General features: G+C 38.5%; 1 protein-coding gene across 2 annotated transcripts in view; it reads right to left on the bottom strand.

Annotated features, from left to right (window-relative positions):
- The window catches only part of P4HA1 (prolyl 4-hydroxylase subunit alpha 1), a 90,641-nt gene that overhangs the window by 60,768 nt on the left and 9,984 nt on the right, over positions 1-19,889 (bottom strand). For both annotated transcript variants that reach the window (XM_006170075.3, XM_006170074.3), the window contains exons 2-4: positions 9,982-10,089; positions 4,354-4,450; positions 2,815-2,966 (exon numbers count right to left, since the gene is read on the bottom strand). In XM_006170075.3, the coding sequence (XP_006170137.1) occupies positions 2,815-2,966; positions 4,354-4,450; positions 9,982-10,057 (325 nt within the window). In that variant the 5' untranslated portion in view covers positions 10,058-10,089. The remainder of the gene's footprint in view (positions 1-2,814; positions 2,967-4,353; positions 4,451-9,981; positions 10,090-19,889) is intronic.

Raw genomic sequence — 19,889 nt, 5'->3', positions numbered from 1 at the left:
ACATCTATTTTACCATCATTACATCAGTTTCTACCATACAAATTTCCACCTGAACCACAAGAAAAAATCAAATACATTGAGGTTTGGCACACCCTTAACTTGTTCCGTCTTGGGACCAGCAGATGGTGTAATAGTTACACCTCTGGACTCCCACATGGCCAACCACGGTTTGAGTCCTGGACCTGGAGGCTTGAAATTCATGCCAGGTGAATATGCAAACATGCCCAAAGTCCTGAGAGGAGGATGGAAGAGAAGGGATTGTGGTGTGACCATTAACCCTGGGGGGTGGGGTAATTTCTCACTTTCTATCTATCCAGCAAGCATGTATGCCTTATAGCAAAGATCTCGCTTTAAAAAAAAAAAAAAAAAAAAACTTGCTCAGTTTTTTCAAACCCTTTCTAATGTCGTTTAAATAATCTGAGGTCACTGCATAAATGATATCTATATTAGTAGGTAAAGATCAACTAATTTAACAACTGAGTTTTTAGTTACACAACATAACCAGAAAATGAAGTGTTCCTCTAAGTTTGAGAAATAAACAAATTTATGGGTGTGTTAATGGCATTCACTGGCAATCAGTTATACTGGTTTATTTCAGAGAAGAAATGGTAAGTCTAAGCTCTTAAAAGGTTTTCGAAACCAGTAGATGGTGTAATGGTTATGTCACTGAACTCACACGTAGTCGACCATGGTTCGAGTCCCAGACCCAGTGACTTAAAAAACTCACACTGGGCACGTGTATGTGCATACCCAAAATCCGAAGAAGAGAATGAAGGAAAAGGGATTGTGGCATGGCCATCCCCCCTGGAGGGTGATTTCTCTGTCTCTCTCTATCTCTCTGGTAAGCACACATACCTTATAGCAAAAAATCTCTCTAAAAATTTTTTTTAAATAAAAATTATTTGTTTTCTTCTTCCATGTAGCATATATTATATAAATATGCAAATTCCCAAAATTTGGTGGAATTCTTAACAGGGAACAAATAGATAGTATTTACATATTAAAGATCAATGGCCAAGGTGGTTTATTAAATATATTTATATCTATTTAATTATTGAATAGTGTTCAACAGTCATAATTCACTATATATATACAACCTAATCTAAATTCTAAAAGGATTTATATAAAATATAGCAAAAGTCAACTAACAAACCAATTACAACTATGTAACCCCTAAGGAGAATGGCTGCAAACTAGAAACACCCCAAGGAAAAAAAAGGGGGGGGGGAGAAAAAGAAAGTGGTTTAAAATTTAAATAACATGTCATTATTGGCAAATAAAAATTTTAAATCACTCTTCTCTTTCCTTTCATTAACTTATAATCAACCTTATACGTGTTGATCAGCAAAATACCAGGCATTTTTATGTTAATGGAAATATATAAATAACTAGCTAAAAGAGGGTAAAGTATTCATATAGCATATTTTCTTTTTACTTTGAAGACCTACTCTCAGTCACAATCTTTTCACATAGAATTTTACAAACAACTTTTATAGAAGACTATAATGTTTCTTATGTCCAACACCAAGATCCAAGATGTTGCTTAAATCTTCTCTAATAAAAAGGAGGGAGGGAGAAAAAAATACAAAATGGGGGAAACACACATACACACACACACACACACACACACATACACACTAACTGCTGGTCCCAATATCAGAAATATTTTTAATCAAAGAATTCAGACCAATCAGGTGGTATGGTGGTTAAGGTGGCTGGACCTCACATGACCAACTGCCGTTTGAGTCACAGACCCAATAGATTGAAAAACACAACAGGTGGGGCTGGCTGGTGGCATTTGGTTAAGGGTGCTGGACTCGTACATGGTTGACCACAGTTCAAGTCCCAGACCTAACAGCTTGCTTTCTTGCTTTCCCTCTCTCTCTTACTATGTCCCTCTCTGGTTAAATTAAAATAAATAAATACATAAATAAAGTTAAATAAAATAATTCTTTAAAAAGAAAACAAAAACTCAACAGGCATGTGTGTGTGTATGCCCAAAAAAAGGGTGAAGGAGAAGTGACTACAGTGGTCATTCCTTCTTGGGGTGCTCTCTCACTTTCTCTCTGGTGAGTACATAAGCAACTTTAAAAAAAAAAAAAAAAAAAAAGGAAGAAAGAGGGAACCAGCAGTTAGCATAATGGCTATGTCACTGGATTCCCACGTAGTCGACTGCGGTTCGCATCCCGGACCCGGTGGCTTAGAACTCACTCCGGGCGCATGTGTGTGCGTGCCCAAGATCCCGAGAGGAGAATGGGAGAATGGAGGAGAAGAGATTACAGCGTGACCATCCCCCCTGGTGGGTAATTTCTCGCTTTCTGTCTCTATGTCTCTCTCTGTCTGTCTGGCGAGCGCACGTGCCCTATAGCGAAAACCTCTCAAAAAAAAAAAAAAAAAAGAAGAAAGAAAGAAAGAAAGAAAAAGGCCCTGTGGCTTGGTAGTTAGGGGAGTAAGATCTTACATGGTCGACCACAACATGGTCTGAATCTTGGCCCTGTCAGCCTAAAAAAACATTCCAAACATATTGAGTGTGCATGTCCAAAATCCCTGCAGGATGAACAAATGGAGGAGGACTGTGCAATGACCACACCCTACCGGGAAGTGCTTTCCCCCCATACACACACTGCTCACAACCATTCACACTGTCTGGAAAATTTTTTTAAAAAAGAATTTAGAATCTCAACTAACCAAAGGCACTCAAGCAGTAAATCAGTTACAACATTGAATACTTGACATTCTAGGAACTGAATTTATCCCTAATTTTGGCAGTATTGCCTTACTTTTATTTTGTTTCATTAGTCTTCTCAGACTTACCATCTGACATATCCTTCAGGACCAGATTCTCCAACTCACTCCACTCAGTATTCAAACGTTTCATTAACTTGAATGCATTTACAGGATGCCCAACAAATCCTTCTGGATCTTTTGTTGCTGTGCTGGTTAGTCGATCTAACTTTTCTGCCCATCTATAGATATAAGATATAAAGAAGGATTATATATATACTTACAAGGAAAATCACAATCTGGTAAAGCACTTGGGGAAAAAAAAGGAATAGATTATTAGTTTTTTTAAATTAAAATCATATCTAAAACTTATTTCTAAAGTAAAATAAAGAGCACCAGCAGATGGCAGAGATCTTGGGGTGGCTAGATCCCATATGGTCAGCAGCATGGTTCAAGTCCCAGACCCAGCAGCTTGTAAACCACTGTGGTGCATGCGTATCCAAAATCTGGAGAGGAGAATAAAGAAGGGACTACAGCATGATCACCCCCCCTGGGGAATGAATTCTCTCTTTCCTTCTCTCTCTCTCTCTCTCTTCCCTTCTTCCTCTCTCTCTAGTAAGCACATGCACCTATAGCAAAAAATGAAATAAAATAATAATAAAGTAAAATTAGAAAAGCTCTTTAAAAATCAAGATCCTCTTATGAATAAAAGCTAACTTGGAAAAATCAAAATACAACTAAATGACTTTCAATTTTAGTTCTATTTTTCCCAAATAGACAGTAAATGGAACCTTCCCATCTTAGTAAAAGTCATGACTGGATCACTCTAGTAGGAGTTTAAAAATTCATTTCCCCACAGGTTCTTAAAAACAAATAATTATTACTAATTTGTAAATTAACCCAATCCAAAATCAGTTACATGTTCATTTATATCAACTTAGACCAATTTTTCCACTCAGGAAAACTCTAGAAGCTATATTTTCAAATATTTAGCTACTCAAACAAAAGGCAGAAATTCTTAAGTAAAGATTAACTATGAACTAGAAGCCAGCAGGTGGCATGGCGGTTAGGGGCGCTTGACTCCCACATGGCTGACCATGGTTCAAGTCCTGGACCTGGCGGCTTGCTTTCTCACTCACTCTCACTCACTCTGCCCCTCTCTGGTCAAATTAAAATAAAGTTAAATAAAATAATTCTTTTTAAAAAAAGATTAACTATGAACTAGAGGAAATTTAAAATAAATGAGTATTTTAGAAAAACAGTATCAATTAAATAATACTAATCATACTTATTACTATAATCTCTACGAGGGAACCATAAGTATTAAGAACAAATAGAACTGAAAATTGCTCTAGTCGTTGGCTTGACTGGAAAAGTTAGAGAAGTATAGAAGATACTAACACCACTTTTAAAGCTTTTTAGTCAACTCCTCATATCCAACTATTCTTATTTCAATCCATGTTCTTCCATGAAAACCTTGACCTAGACCTAACTCTTGTTTTCTCCTATTTTAACCATTTCAACTCCCTTTTAAGTCTGATGGATGGCTGTCATTTATACTTAAAGATTAATAGCCTGAGAAATAAAACATCCAAGTGGAATTAGTCACAATAAGCAAAACCTGCTTACTTTTTAATTTGTTCTAACTTGTCCTCTTCTGCCTTAATATAGTCTTTCAGAGAAGTCACCAGATCTTTCTCAGTATGAATCAAATCAGTCATTTGACCTAGAAGGGAAAGAAAGTTATTGAATACACATATTCACCAATACAAGTATTTTAGAATAATTTAACAATGACTGAGAACTCATCATTTTAAGAGAGGACTAAACTGACATAAATAAGACACATTAGAGAGAATAATCTCTTTTTTTCTTTTTTTATTGGATAAACCAAAATAAACCCAAGAACATTTCTAATCATATGTTCTAATTCTAATTTTCAAGCTAGTTAATTCTGCAAGCTTAGACTGTGTTCATGAATTATCTTTTTTGTTGGTCTAGCCCCTTGTCCTGGTGGTTAGGAAAGCTGGATCCCACATGGTCAACCACATGGTTTAAATCTTGGCCCCTACAGCCTGAATGTCATATGGGGCGTATGTGCGTGCATACCTCAAATCCCAATAAGAGAAGAAATGGGGGAGACCATGCCTCATTGGAGGGTGTTTTCTTCCTCTTCCTCTCTATCTGTCTCTCTCTGGTGAGCACACTCACACACATTCTGGCAAATTAAAAAAAAAAAAAAACGTTTCATCTATAATTTTTTTGTTTATTTCCTCCATGATAGACAGAGAGAAGCAGAAACAGGAACAGACGGGTACCCTAAACAGGTCCTCATGCTATAATCCACCCCCACACTCGGCCAGCCTGGATCACAGCACCTGATCCTGCACCTTATTTATATAGGGAGGCCCTGGGATGCAAACCCAGAACCCACCCATGTGGGTTCACTTGTGTCATTGCTGTGCAACTAAATGGCTCCTATAAACTTATTTTAAAATTAGAAAATAACATTACTTTCCAAGGATCAATGTTTCTTCTTCACCACTTCCCTCCCCTCATCTTTTTTCCTGTTTTCAAGACTAATACTAATTAAATTTTTATTCAATAAATAAAACCACACAAAGTTTTAAATAATCTATACTTAGTAACTTATAATAACATGACTCATCATTTTATATCCTAAAGTTAAGTGTTATAAGTGTGTAATATTTATGTTTTAGCTACCTCTACATTCTATATAGGTGAAACTAGTTAAAAGAAAAAAGAAAACATCTCATTTAAGACTGATAATGTATACATATGGAAAGTATAAAAGCATACGTATCAAAAACAATGAGGGGACCAGCAGTTGGCGTAATGGCTATGTCACTGGACTCCCATGTAGTTGACCATGGTTTGAGTCCTGGACCCAGTGGCTTAAACTCACACCGGGCACATGTGTGTGGGCACCCAAGATCCCGAGAGGAGAATGGAGGAGAAGCGACTGTGGTGTGGCCATCCCCCCTGGGGGGTGATTTCTTGCTTTATGTCTCTCTCTGTCTTTCTGGTGAGCGGATGCGCCCTGTAGCAAAAACCTCTCAAAAAAAAACAAAAAAATAAAAGGACTTTTCTGGGAGAAAGGGGACATAAGAAGTTCTTACAGTCTATGTACTTCTATATTTTTACCTCTGCAACCAATATGCTGTTTGTAAAAAACTTTTGAAGATTTTCAAGGGCCAGCCCATAGCATGGTTGTTAAAGAGGTATCACGTGGCCGAGTGTGCAGTTCAACTCCCAGATCAGCAGCTTGAAAAAAATGCTGACTCTTGCATATGTGTTTCCAAAATCCCAAAAGGTGGGATTTGGGAGCCTTTTTTTATTGGATAAACCAAAATAAACCCAAGAACATTTCTAATCATATGTTCTAATTCTAATTTTCAAGCTAGTTAATTCTGCAAGCTTAGACTGTGTTCATGAATTATCTTTTTTGTTGGTCTAGCCCCTTGTCCTGGTGGTTAGGAAAGCTGGATCCCACATGGTCAACCACATGGTTTAAATCTTGGCCCCTACAGCCTGAATGTCATATGGGGCGTATGTGCGTGCATACCTCAAATCCCAATAAGAGAAGAAATGGGGGAGACCATGCCTCATTGGAGGGTGTTTTCTTCCTCTTCCTCTCTATCTGTCTCTCTCTGGTGAGCACACTCACACACATTCTGGCAAATTAAAAAAAAAAAAAAACGTTTCATCTATAATTTTTTTGTTTATTTCCTCCATGATAGACAGAGAGAAGCAGAAACAGGAACAGACGGGTACCCTAAACAGGTCCTCATGCTATAATCCACCCCCACACTCGGCCAGCCTGGATCACAGCACCTGATCCTGCACCTTATTTATATAGGGAGGCCCTGGGATGCAAACCCAGAACCCACCCATGTGGGTTCACTTGTGTCATTGCTGTGCAACTAAATGGCTCCTATAAACTTATTTTAAAATTAGAAAATAACATTACTTTCCAAGGATCAATGTTTCTTCTTCACCACTTCCCTCCCCTCATCTTTTTTCCTGTTTTCAAGACTAATACTAATTAAATTTTTATTCAATAAATAAAACCACACAAAGTTTTAAATAATCTATACTTAGTAACTTATAATAACATGACTCATCATTTTATATCCTAAAGTTAAGTGTTATAAGTGTGTAATATTTATGTTTTAGCTACCTCTACATTCTATATAGGTGAAACTAGTTAAAAGAAAAAAGAAAACATCTCATTTAAGACTGATAATGTATACATATGGAAAGTATAAAAGCATACGTATCAAAAACAATGAGGGGACCAGCAGTTGGCGTAATGGCTATGTCACTGGACTCCCATGTAGTTGACCATGGTTTGAGTCCTGGACCCAGTGGCTTAAACTCACACCGGGCACATGTGTGTGTGCACCCAAGATCCCGAGAGGAGAATGGAGGAGAAGCGACTGTGGTGTGGCCATCCCCCCTGGGGGGTGATTTCTTGCTTTATGTCTCTCTCTGTCTTTCTGGTGAGCGGATGCGCCCTGTAGCAAAAACCTCTCAAAAAAAAACAAAAAAATAAAAGGACTTTTCTGGGAGAAAGGGGACATAAGAAGTTCTTACAGTCTATGTACTTCTATATTTTTACCTCTGCAACCAATATGCTGTTTGTAAAAAACTTTTGAAGATTTTCAAGGGCCAGCCCATAGTTAAAGAGGTATCACGTGGCCGAGTGTGCAGTTCAACTCCCAGATCAGCAGCTTGAAAAAAATGCTGACTCTTGCATATGTGTTTCCAAAATCCCAAAAGGTGGGATTTGGGAGGAGAAAGAATTGTAGCATGACCATTCCCCATTAAGGGTTCTTTCTCACTTTCCTGATCTCTTTCTCTCTCTGATTCTCTCTAGCGAGCACTTATGCCCAATGGCAAAATATTTTTTAAAAGTTATTTAAAAATTATGATGTAGGGGAACCAGCAGTTAGCATAATGGCTATGTCACTGGACTCCCACATAGTCGACGGCAGTTTGTGTCCCGGACCCGGTGGCTTAAAACTCAGGCTGGGCGCATGTGCGTGCGTGCCCAGGATCCTGAGAGGAGAATGGAGGAGAAGGGACTGCGGCGTGACCATCCTCCCTGGGGGTGATTTCTCGCTTTCTGTCTCTATGTCTCTGTCTGTCTGTCTGGCGAGCGTACGTGCCCTATAGCAAAAAAACCTCTCCAAAAAAAAAAAAAAAAAATTACGATGTAGAAAAAAATAACTCATGTCCATAGTAGGTTCTTAAATGGAAAAAGTAGGTTAGAAAAGAATATGTAGTATGAGACCAGCAGATGGCACAATGGTTATGTCACTGGACTCTCACATAGTAAACCACAGTTAGAGTCCTGGACCTGGCGGCTTAAACTCCCATGCCAGGCACATGTGAGTGCATGCCCAAAATCCCGAGAGGAGAATGGAGGAGAAGGGATTGTGGAGTGGCTATACCCTGGGTGTGTGTGGGGGACTGATTTTTTGCTTTCTCTCTTTCTCCTTTTTTTTTTTTTTTTTTGGAGACAGACTTTTTGCTATAGGGTGCATGTACTTGCCAAAGAGACAGAGAGAGACAAAAAGTGAGAAATCACCCCCCAGAGGGGATGACCACATTGCAATCCCTACTCCTCCATTCTCCTCTTGGGATCCCAGGCACACACACACACGTGCCTGGTGTGAGGTTTAAACCACAGTAAGCAGGACTCCAACTGCAGTCGACTACATGAGTCCAATGACGTAACCATTACACCATCTGCTCATCTCCTGCCTCTCTTTCTCTGTCTCTCTGGCAAGCGCACGCACCCTATAGCAAAAATCTCTCATAAAAAAAAGAAAGAAAGAATATGTAGTATGTTATTCATGTATCTATACATTGAAAAGACTATATGCATTAACTTATTTGCTGGATAGATTCATTAACAGGTCATTTTCTTTGATGTGCTCTTCTACATTTTCATAAGTTTCTAACCTGAATATGTATTGTTTTTGTAATGTGGAAAATATCTTTATGAAAAATAAAATTGTTGGGACCAGCAGGTTTCATGGTGGTTAAGGTGCTGGACTCCTACTTGGCTGACTGCAGTTCAAGATCCAGACCTGGTGACTTGCTTTTTCACTTTTTCGCTTACTCTGTCTTTCTCTGGTAAGCATGTATGCCCTGTAACAAATTTTAAAACAATGATAGTAATAAATAAAATTAAGTAATTCTTAAAATAAAAAACAAAACTGTCTTTTTCAGGAGAGAGACATTTTTGCTATAGGGTATGTGCACTCACCAGAGAGACAGAGATGGAGAGGGAGAAAGTGAGAATCACCTCCTGCAGGTAGATGGCCACACCACAATGCCTTCTCCTTTATTCTCCTCTCAGGATTTTAGGCACACACATGTACTCACACCCAGCATGAGTTTCAAGCTACCAGGTCTGGGACTCAAACCACAGTCGACTAGGTGAAATTCTAGTGCCTTAACCTGCTGGCCCCTAAAATTGTCTTTTAAAAAACAGAAGATCTTTCAGAGAGGCAAGGAGGAAACCAATGCTTTAGTCTTTGGAAAAAAGAGGGGATTTCAAACATTCACAAAAAAATAGAATTAAAGTATGAGTTTATTCTGGTACAAAAACTTCTTCAAATCCATTTATATCTTTTTCTGTAATATGCATTTGACATAAACTTCTTGAAGGGCCCTCGTATACTTTGTTCTGTACTGATTTAAAACACTGAAAAATGCGGCTAGAGGTGGTATAGTAGTTGAGGCACTGGGTTCCCACATGGCTAACTGTGGTTCAAGTCCCAGATGTGGAACTTGCATTCTCACTTTTCCTTTCTCCCTCTCTCTGGTGAGCTCATATGCCCTATGGTAAATTAAACAACAACAACAATAATAATAAATAAAATTAAATCAATAACTATCTTTTTAAAACAAGCACTAAAAAATGGAACTTTTCTGAAATTACCAAGAGTGATAAAGAAAGAGAAACCACCTCCTTAATGGGGTACAATCACACTACAGTCCCTTTTCCTCCATTCCTCCCTCCCTTCCTGCCATCAGAACCCTGGGCATGTACCCATTGTGTTCAAGCTATCAGGACTTGAACTCAAACCACAGTCAGCTATGTGGGATGTGACTCCCTTAACCAATACACTATAGGGAAGGCCCCTAAAAACATGGAAATTTTTAGATGCAAAACGTCACAAAAAAAAACACACACACAAAAAAAAAAATGACCACACTTACCAATTGATGTAAAAAAGCCGGGATGGGCCAAATTCTGGGGAAGTAGAATCCCTACAATTAAAATACACCAGATCATCTTGGAAGACTTACTTTTACAGGTCCACACACCTACAAGAAAAATACAACTATTACCAACAAGGAAAAAAAGAGTGACAGAGAGACAAGAAAAGTTCCTCACCTATTCTTCCTACAAACAAAATTAAAATCAGACTCCAAGGTTCCCCACAGAATTGATGTTAGTTATTGTAAACTGATTTAATAATATAATAATTACTACTATTTCTTGTTTAATTATAGTACTATAAACCTTGTTTTTACCTGATAATTTATGCTTAAAAATTCAACCTGAGTTTTTCTACTTAGTTCACCATTACAATCAGAGAAACTGAATAGTATAGTAGTGGCTCTTTCATATAACCTGAAAAATAAGTTTTCTCTATGACCTAGATCTCAATCACTAATTTCCCATTAAAAAAAGTACCACCTTATGGGACCAGGAGATAGGGTAATGGTTATTGTAGTTGACCGTGGTTTGAACCCCAGACCAAGAGACTTAAAAAACTCACACTGGGCACATGTGTGTGTGTGCCCAAAATCCTAAGAAGAGAATGGAGGAGAAGGGATTATGGTCATCCCCCCTCCGGGGGGTGATTTCTCGCTTTCTGTCTGTCTCTGTCTTTCCAGCGAGCTCACACGTCATTAGTAAAAATCTCTCTCTAAAAAGAGTATACATGCCTTTAAAATATTAAAATACATTAATTATTACCAATACATTTTAAAGATACGAGAGTATGCTTTAAAAGAAGAAGAAGAAAAAAAAAACCTCACAGCTTTCTTTTTCATTGCCAGATCACTGGGGGTCCTCAGTAGGGCATGGTCATGCCACAATTGTTTCTCCTCCTTTTCTCATCCTTGTCAGAACTTGGACCACAAACACCCTCTCACCTGAAATGTCTTTCAAGTTGCTGTGGCTATGATCTGAACCACAGCTGGCTATGTAGGATCTGGCTTCCTTAACCACTAAACGTCACAGGGACGGCACTGATTTCAGAGCTTTCTGATTCTTTTTTTATTACTCTTTAATTTGCTATAGGATACATGCACTCACCAGAGAGAGAGAGAAAGTGAAAAAGCAAGCCATCAGGTCCAGGATTTGAAGTGTAGTTGACCATGTGAGAGTCCAGCATCGTAACCATTATTCCACCTGCTGGCCCTATCTGATTTAATTCTTAAAATTCTTGCTCAGTTTTTTCTCTAAATGGCTATAGGTTTTCAAATAAATTTGATTAAAAGATGTATACTTGAGCAAACTGTAGTGGTATAGCAATAATGCAACATTCTGTGATACAAAGGCCATATGGGAAGGTCCTGGGTTCATGTCCCAAGGTCTCCCCAGTGCCAAGTGCACACTCATGATCCTGATTGGCTGAGGCTGGGGGCAGCATCATAGTGTGAAGATCCTGTTGGGGATGCCTCCTCTCCCCCTCTCTCTGGAGCCCTCTCTCATGGATAATTGTTTTTAATGTATTTTAAAACCTATTTATTTGGGGATAATGAAAATGTTGTAAAATCAATTGTAGTTACTGATGACTGAAAAACTCTGAAAGCATTAAAAACCATTGGGTCATAAATATTAAATGGATGAATTATATGTTGAATTATTTGTATCTCAAAAATGCTGTTACTTTTGTTTTAATGTAATGCAGAGAATCTAAAAATAAAATCTCCCTCCATTTAAACTAGATTTTTCAGGGCCAGCAGATGGCGTAGTGGTTAAGGTGCTGGACTCCCACATGGGAGACACCGGTTTGAGTCTCAGACCTGGCAACTTGCTTGCTCACTCATGCACTCACTGTCTTTGTCTGTCTGTCTCTCTCTCTCTCTCATGAGCACATGTGCCCTCTAGCAAATTAAAAAAATAATTAAAAATTAAATAAATTAGATTCCTCTCGAAGTCCTCAAGCCTTGAGTATTTTCTTTTTTGTACTGTGTTCTATATAAAACATTCTTACTTACCCTAGTACATAGCTGTGCCTTTATTTTCTTTAACCTGGAAGCAAATCCTTTCTGTCTTTTTTCTCCATGTCTCTGATACCATTGTCTTTTCTAGTAAGGATTCTTTGAGGTAGATGAGGATACTAACTAACCCACGGGAAGGCTTTGTCTTGCTTTCCCAGATGCCCAGCTATAGCATTCTTCTCTTCTTCTCCACCCAGACTTAGATTTCTAAATCTTTCTAATAACCTTACAGGAGAATAAGCTACCATTTCAGTACCATTTATCCCAGTAACAGGCTCCCATTACTTACTCTGACCATGTGACTTGACCTAAACCAACATGCTCAAATCCACGCTTAAAGCTCCCTATTCTGGAACCAGTAGATAGCATAGTGTAGCTGGACTCCCACGTAGTTGACTGTGGTTCAAGCCCCTGACCTGGAGGCTTAAAACTCACTCTAGGCATGTGTGCGTGCATGCCCAAAATCCTGACAGAATGCCAGAGAGGGGACTGTGGCATGGTCATCCCCCCTGGGAGGTGATTTCTTGCTTTCTCTCTGTCTATCTGATAAACACATGTGCCCTATAGCAAAAATCTCTCTCTAAAAAAAGAAAAAAGAAACTGAAAAATTGGCTTTCCCCTTAACTTGAATCTCAGTAACAACAGACCACTACAAAACTGACATTCTGGAAGTACTCCTAAATCTCCTCCCTCAAGTTTGTTGGAAAGTTCCAGATACTTCCAGAACCACACAGTAGTGAAATATTGCTCTCTTGGCTGTCTTACAGCCTTTTGGGAAGGCTTCTAGAATGTAGTAGAAGCAGGCACTTCCTTTCCTGGGCCCCTGCCAAGGTACAAAGCTTTTTCAAAACCCTGAGCTGTCTGAAGAGTCTAGAATTTTCTCACTGTTCAGACAGATTGCTGTAATAATTTTCTTCATGAATAAACGCTATTTCCTGAAAATACGAATGCTTTTACTGCATTAGTAAAAAGCTAATCACAAATATTGTCTAAACTTTGGTGACAGAGATTAAATCTGTAAGAAGAGAGGGGGTTTTTTGCTACTAAAATACAATTATCACAAAAGTTTTGGGGATCAGCAGTTAGTGTAATGGCTATGTCGCTGGATTCCCACGTAGCCGACTGTGGTTCTCATCCCGGACCCGGTGGCTTAAAACTCATGCGGGGTACGTGTGCGTGAGTGCCCAAGATCCCGAGAGGAGAATGTAGGAGAAGGGATTGCGGCGTGGCCATTCCCGCCTGAGGGGTGATTTCTCACTTTCTGTCTCTCTGTCTTTGTCTGTCTGGCGAGAGCACGCACCCTATAGCAAAAACCTCTCCGAAAAAAAAAAAAAAAAGCCTGTTACCTTTTATTATCATTAAATTTCACAATGAACCATTAGCCTATAGAAATAACTAAAAAGAAGCCTAATTAAGATGCTTTTTGTCTTAAAATACAATGGTTGCAAAACATATTAAGAATAACAGAGCTTGCTTATGTAAATATTCGAAGCATGGAGCATGTAAAGAATAAATATACTTGCATGGAGCATTTAAAGAATAAATATACTTCTCCCTTACATCATGCTTTGAAGTAAACTCTAGAATAGGTCAGTTACAATCAATAAAACAGTAACAACAACAAAAAGTTACTGGATCTCTGAAAGCAGAGAATTTCTAAATTTTTTAAAAAGTTATTTTATTTGGGGACTGACACAGCAGCCTAATGGTGAAGGAAGCCAGATCCCACACAGCTGACTGCAATTTGAATCCCAGCTCTGGCGGCTTGAAAAACACACAAGGCCATGTGCATGGATTTGTGCCCAAAATCTCAACAGGACAGAGGAATGGAGAAGAGATTGTGGCACGACCATGCTCCACTGGCAAGTGCTTTCTGTCTCTCTCTTTCTCTGACTCTCTCTGGAAAACAAACGCAGTCTCTAGCAATTAAATCAAATTATTTTTAATGTATTTATTTTAGGTTTTTGCTATAGATCACATGCACTTGCTGAAGACAAAGACAGACAGAGGGAAAGTGAAAAACCACCCCTCACCCAGGAAGGATTGCCATCCCTTTTCCTCCATCTGCCTCTCAGGATTTTGGACATGCGTGCACACACCTGGCATGATTTTCAAGCTATGGGGCCTGGGACTCAAACTGTGTCAGCCATTTGAGAGTCCAGTGCCTTAACCACTATGCCAGCTGCTAGCCCCAAAACAAGTTTTGTTTGTTTTTATCTAAAAAACAAGTTTAGGGCCTGCAGTTTGCATGGTTGTTAAGGCGCTGGACTCCCACATCGTCAACCACAGTTTGAGTCCCAGGCGTGACAGCTTACTTTCTCACTTTCTTTCTCTCTATGGTCAAACTGAAAAATAATATGGGATCAGCAGTTAGCATAATGGCTATGTCGCTGGACTCTCATGTCGTTGACCACGGTTCGAGTCCCGGACTCGGTGGCTTAAAACTCATGCCGGGCAATGTGTGTGCGTGCCCAAGATCCCAAGAGGAGAATGGAGGAGAAGGGATTGTAGTGTGGCTATCCCCCCTGGGGGGTGATTTCTCACTTTCTGACTCTCTGTCTCTCTCTGTCTGTCTGGCAAGCGCACACACCCTATAGCAAAAAAAAAAACTCTCAAAAAAAAAAACCTAAAAAATAATAAATAAAATAATAATTTTTTAAAGTTTATTTGATCTAACATAGAGACTATGAAAACTAACAGGAGACAGAAGGTAAAGAGAAGTAGGGGGAAGGATGTGCCCTTGATAGGGTGTGGTCAAACTGCCCTGCTCTTTCCCCAGTTCTCCATCCCCTCAGGATCCTGGGCATGTGCTCACACATGTGCACACATACACACATAGCATGTTTTCAAGGCAACTCAGGTATCCAAACCTGTGAGTGGCTTCCAGCACTGCAGTTTAGTTTGCTATTGATTACATCAGTAGGCTAGACTGAGAATTTCTAATTTAAAGATGAGAAAACAATCTACGAAAAGTCAGTTGGAATACACAAAGTTTATATGTCAAAATGCCTATAAAATACAAATTAGAAAACTGCTAAAAGAAAACAGCTTTTTTAAGGGGCTCATACAAATTAAAACAAAACAAACAAACAAACAAAAAACACTAACATGCTAATAGGTAAGTGGATAAAGAATTCAGAAAGTCACAAAGAGTAACAATAAACAGTTAACTGAACCAAAATATTGCTTAAACTTGAGAACTGGATGGGACAGAACAGTAAAATATGACACTCTGAGATGCTGATCCACATAGGAGGGTTCTAGATTTGTGTCCAGAGACTTCCCGAAATATATTGGGCAAACACACTCCCATGATCAGGACTGGCTGAAACTGCAGGGAGATCACAGTCAAAACCCTGATGGGGGTATTGTCTTTCTCTTTTTCGCTCGCTCACTCATATTATAAATAAACTTTAACAATTTTTTTCAAGGTTCAAACTTACTAATCAGTAATATGAAGATTAAAATACCATTTTGGCTCATCAGATGAATAATTAAACAAATTTAACAAATAATTTAAATGATCTAATGATGGTATATGTCCAGAAACTCAAAATGAGCTGAACCATGGTGACATACAGGTAGTGTCACTGCACAGGAGACAGGCCATATGGGCAGCCTGAGTTCAGTTCCCTGGCTGACCTGACACACCTGTAATCCTAACTAGTTGGGAGGCTGTGACAGGAGGATCATAGTAGAGCAAGACTTTGTCAAAGAATGTCTATCATCTTGTCCCTTTTTTTTCTTTCCCTCTCCCCTCTCTTTTCCCTCTTTTTCTCTCCCTCTCTTGCTCTTTCACTCACATGAAAAGAAAAAAAAGAGAGAGAGAGAAACAGACACATTCTTTTACTAGTGAAGCTAAATGAAAAACAGGATTTTAAAAATTAATATCAGGTAGCACTCACTGCTGAGATGTTGTGCTCCACAGCCTGGGACCACATGAGAGGTCCAGATTTTATTCCATTCTAATCTAAAGGCCAGATGTGATAGTGTGCACCTGTAATCCCAGAGTCTGAAAAGGTTGAGGCAAAGGATTGTGAGCTCAAGGCTGGGCAACATAGCAAGACCTTGTATGAAAAATCCAAGTAAGGTCATATGCACCTGTGATTCCAGGTACCTAGGAGGCTGAGGCAGGATGACTATAACATAGTGAAATCCTGTATTAAAAAAAGAAAAAATTAACATTGCTGATCCTGTTGGAATCTATATTAAATGAAATTAAATTTTTATTACTCTGACAGAATGTTATAAAGGAATTCTGATCAAAAAAATTATCATAATATGATCATAATTACACAAGAAAATATGCAGAGTAAACTCATCAAGATGTAGTTGCCTCTGGATAGCAGATTAGGTGATTTTTCTTATCCCTACATTTTCCAGATGTCCTATAGTATATCCATAGTACCAAAAATGTATATTAAATAACCTAAAACATCAACTCATGTTAAAACATCCTAAGCCTTTTAAGAAGTAGTTAACTGGTGGCTAGCAGGTGGCATGGTAGTTAAAGGGCTGGACTCCCACATGGCTGACCGGTTTGAGTCCTGGACCTGGCAGCTTGCTTTCTCACTTTCTCTGTCCCTCTCTCTTTGTCTCTCTCTCTCTCTCTCTCTCTGTCTCTCTGGTCAAATTAAAAAATAATAAATAAAATTAAATAAATAATTATTTAAAAAAGAAAAAATCAGTAGTTAGCTGCTTTCTAACAAAAAATGATAGCTAACAAATACTATAAAAGCTTTTTACCATTTTCTAACTCTACAAGCCTCCAGATTTCTCTCCTTCCTTCAAACATACTGAAGCCTATTTGAAAGCAACCCAATTATCTAGTCCTAAACTACACTGCCAGAGTAGTACATTTGCCCACTCTGCTTCTTCCTAGAGACAGACATAAAATTCAGGTAAGGCCAGTCATTGACCCTCATCTCCATAAACATAATGGCCAAGAAATGAGCTTATGAATGGTAGAAAACAGCTCTTGGGACTGGCAGGTGGTATGGTAGTTAAGGTGCAGGACTCCTACATAGATAGCCACGGTTCCAATCTCAGACCTGGTGACTTGCTTTCTCACTTTCCTTCTCTCTCTGTCTCTCACTGTTCAATTGCCGCAATCCCTTCTCCTCCATTCTCCTCTCGGGATCTTGGGCACGCACGCACACGCGCCCGGCGTGAGTTTTAAGCCACCGGGTCCGGGACGCGAACCGCGGTCGACTACGTGGGAATCCAACGACATAAGCCATTACGCTAACTGCTGGTTCCCTAAGTAAATAATTCTTTAGGGAGAAAAAAAAGAAGAGCAGCTCTTTCTAGAGTTGCTAGCTCAGAGGACTTGAGTCTTGAGCTGCCCTGTGACCATCTTTCCCATTTGTCCAGGATACAAAGGAATTCAATCTATATAAAGGGAACCAGCAGTTAGCATAATGGCTATGTCGCTGGACTCCCACATAGTCAACCGTGGTTCACGTCCCGGACCCGGTGGCTTAAAACTCATGCCGGGCACGTGTGTGTGCGTGCCCAAGATCCCGAGAGGAGAATGGAGGAGAAGGGATTGCAGCATGGCCGTCCCCCCCCGGGGGGTGATTTCTCGCTTTCTGTCTCTATGTCTCTCTCTGTCTGGCGAGCGCATGCGCCCTATAGCAAAAAAAAAACCTCTCCAAAAAAAAAAAAAAGAAGACAAAGTCAGAGAGAAACAAGCAGTTTCAACCCTCAGGTTTCTGATTCTTTTTAACTATTGCATTAAACATGCAAATTACCCCAATAATTTCCCAACCCAGGTAGTAAGAGCCTGTAAAGCCCATTTTTCATAAACTAGTTCAAGTTGTACTTCTTTCACTTACAATAGAAAGTTCATTCATAAACTATTATCCCAAACTATCACGCCAATCCAAACTAGTTAATAAAAATGAAGATAAATCTACATAGCATTGGTTATCAAATATTTTTTAAAGAATTACTTCATTTAATTTTATTTATTCATTTATTTTTAATTTGATCAGAGGGAGAGAGAGAGAGAGAGAGAAAATAAGAAAGCAAGTCACTGGGTCCAAAACTTGAACTGTGGTCAGCCATGTGGGTGTGCCCAGCACTTTAAAAACCACGCCACCTGCTGGTGCTCGGTTCTCAAATTTTAGCTCTATCAGAATCATCTAATGGTCTGGGTGTCCAGATAATCTACACAAGTATTCAAGTGATGCTGACACTAAAGGTCTGAGGATTACACTTTGAGAACCTGGATACAAATACCCTTTGAAATCACATAAAAAGTGATCTACCTTTATAATATATCTTACTTCAACTTCTCTTTTGTAAAAATATAATTAAGTTTCTAATTATTCTAGGGAATGGTTCTTTTCATCTGTTTTAATACCATATATCCAATACACCCACAACTTTAAGTGACATGTTAATAGGCAAATGAAATAAAATAAATGAGTAAATAAATAAAGTTAAATAAAATAATTTTTTAAAAATAGGCAAATACATCTTTATCAATCACAGGTTTTTAAAACTTTTTTTTTTACTATTGTCTCACTTTCATTTATTTCCGCCTTCAGCTAGCAGCTTGCAAAGTAAATCATTACAGAGCATCTAAGAATCAAGCATCGCAAAAGATGTGTTTATCAAAAATAGTAAGACATAAATATCTCCTATTCTAAATCTTCAAACTAGTTTGAAATAAAATTTAAGTGGGACAAAATGGATTCATCTTTGAGAAGACTGGCCTGAATTAAAAATAAAAAATAAAAAAGCCCAGCAGTAGGTGCACTGCTGCATAATGCTGGAGTCCTATGGGAAGGCTCCAAGTTCATAGCCCAAGTCTATCTGAATACACCAATCATGCCCATAGGCATGCCCATAATCCAAGTATGCAGCGTGATCTACTACTGCAGAATGAAGGATGCCCCACCTCCCACTTCCTCTTTCTTTTTCAGGAAATAATTAAAACTAAAATCAAACAAAAACAAAATATTAAAAAGTGAGAACAGAGAGGCAGAAAAAAAGGAAAAAAGAAAACCCAAAAGAGTCAAAGATCCAAAGAGAAACTGGAATAAAACTTAGTGCTTTAACAATATGGAGAAATTATTGGTAATATTTTGGTTCTTGGTTGGATAGATAAATGAGTGTTTATTATATAATTTTTGTAACATATATATATATTATATATGGCTGGTATGCATATTTCATTTGTTAAACTATAAAAAGAAGTATGAAAGAAATCTTAACGGGAGACATTTTCAGGTAAGCCTAAATAAAAACAAATTGCAAAACATATGATTTATCCACACAAAAGTTTTCTACAGTCCTTTTTATAGGAAAGTCCAGTCACACACTCAATAGGTCAATTAAACCTGGGAGCAGATTTTTAAATGGTTTTACTACACTGTAAATATTTATAACACTGAGTTATCAAATTCATTGAATTTTCAGTACAAGTTATTCAGTGAATTACTAGAACAGGGAATCTAGCAAATAATTCTGTTGGCCCTTCAGCTTAACATTTTTCTTCCAAGAAAAAGTTGCAACATTTTAAAAAGTTTGTCTTTCCCACACTAATCATTCAAAAATTAATAAAGCAGGCTGAAGAATGCTTGATATTCTATACTCTGACACTAAAAATTTTCCTTTTAACAGTCATTTCACACCAAACACACTTGTTCCAAATCTTCTTTAAGTTTATTTTTCCCTCATATAGATCTCATATTCAAGTGTCAGTGCTCCTGATATCCATGTTCAATCTTTAATCTTTTTTTTTTTTTTTTTTTTTGGAGGTTTTTCTGCTATAGGGCACAAGTGCTCGCCAGAAAGAGAGACAGAGAGAAATCACCCGCCAGGGGGGATGGCCACGCCACAATCCCTTCTCCTCCATTCTCCCCTTGGGATCTTGGGCG

The sequence above is a fragment of the Tupaia chinensis genome, unplaced genomic scaffold, assembly GCF_000334495.1.
Source record: "Tupaia chinensis unplaced genomic scaffold, TupChi_1.0 Scaffold148012_1, whole genome shotgun sequence".
NCBI lineage: Eukaryota > Metazoa > Chordata > Mammalia > Scandentia > Tupaiidae > Tupaia > Tupaia belangeri.
This window is presented reverse-complemented; position numbering and strand designations above follow the sequence as displayed.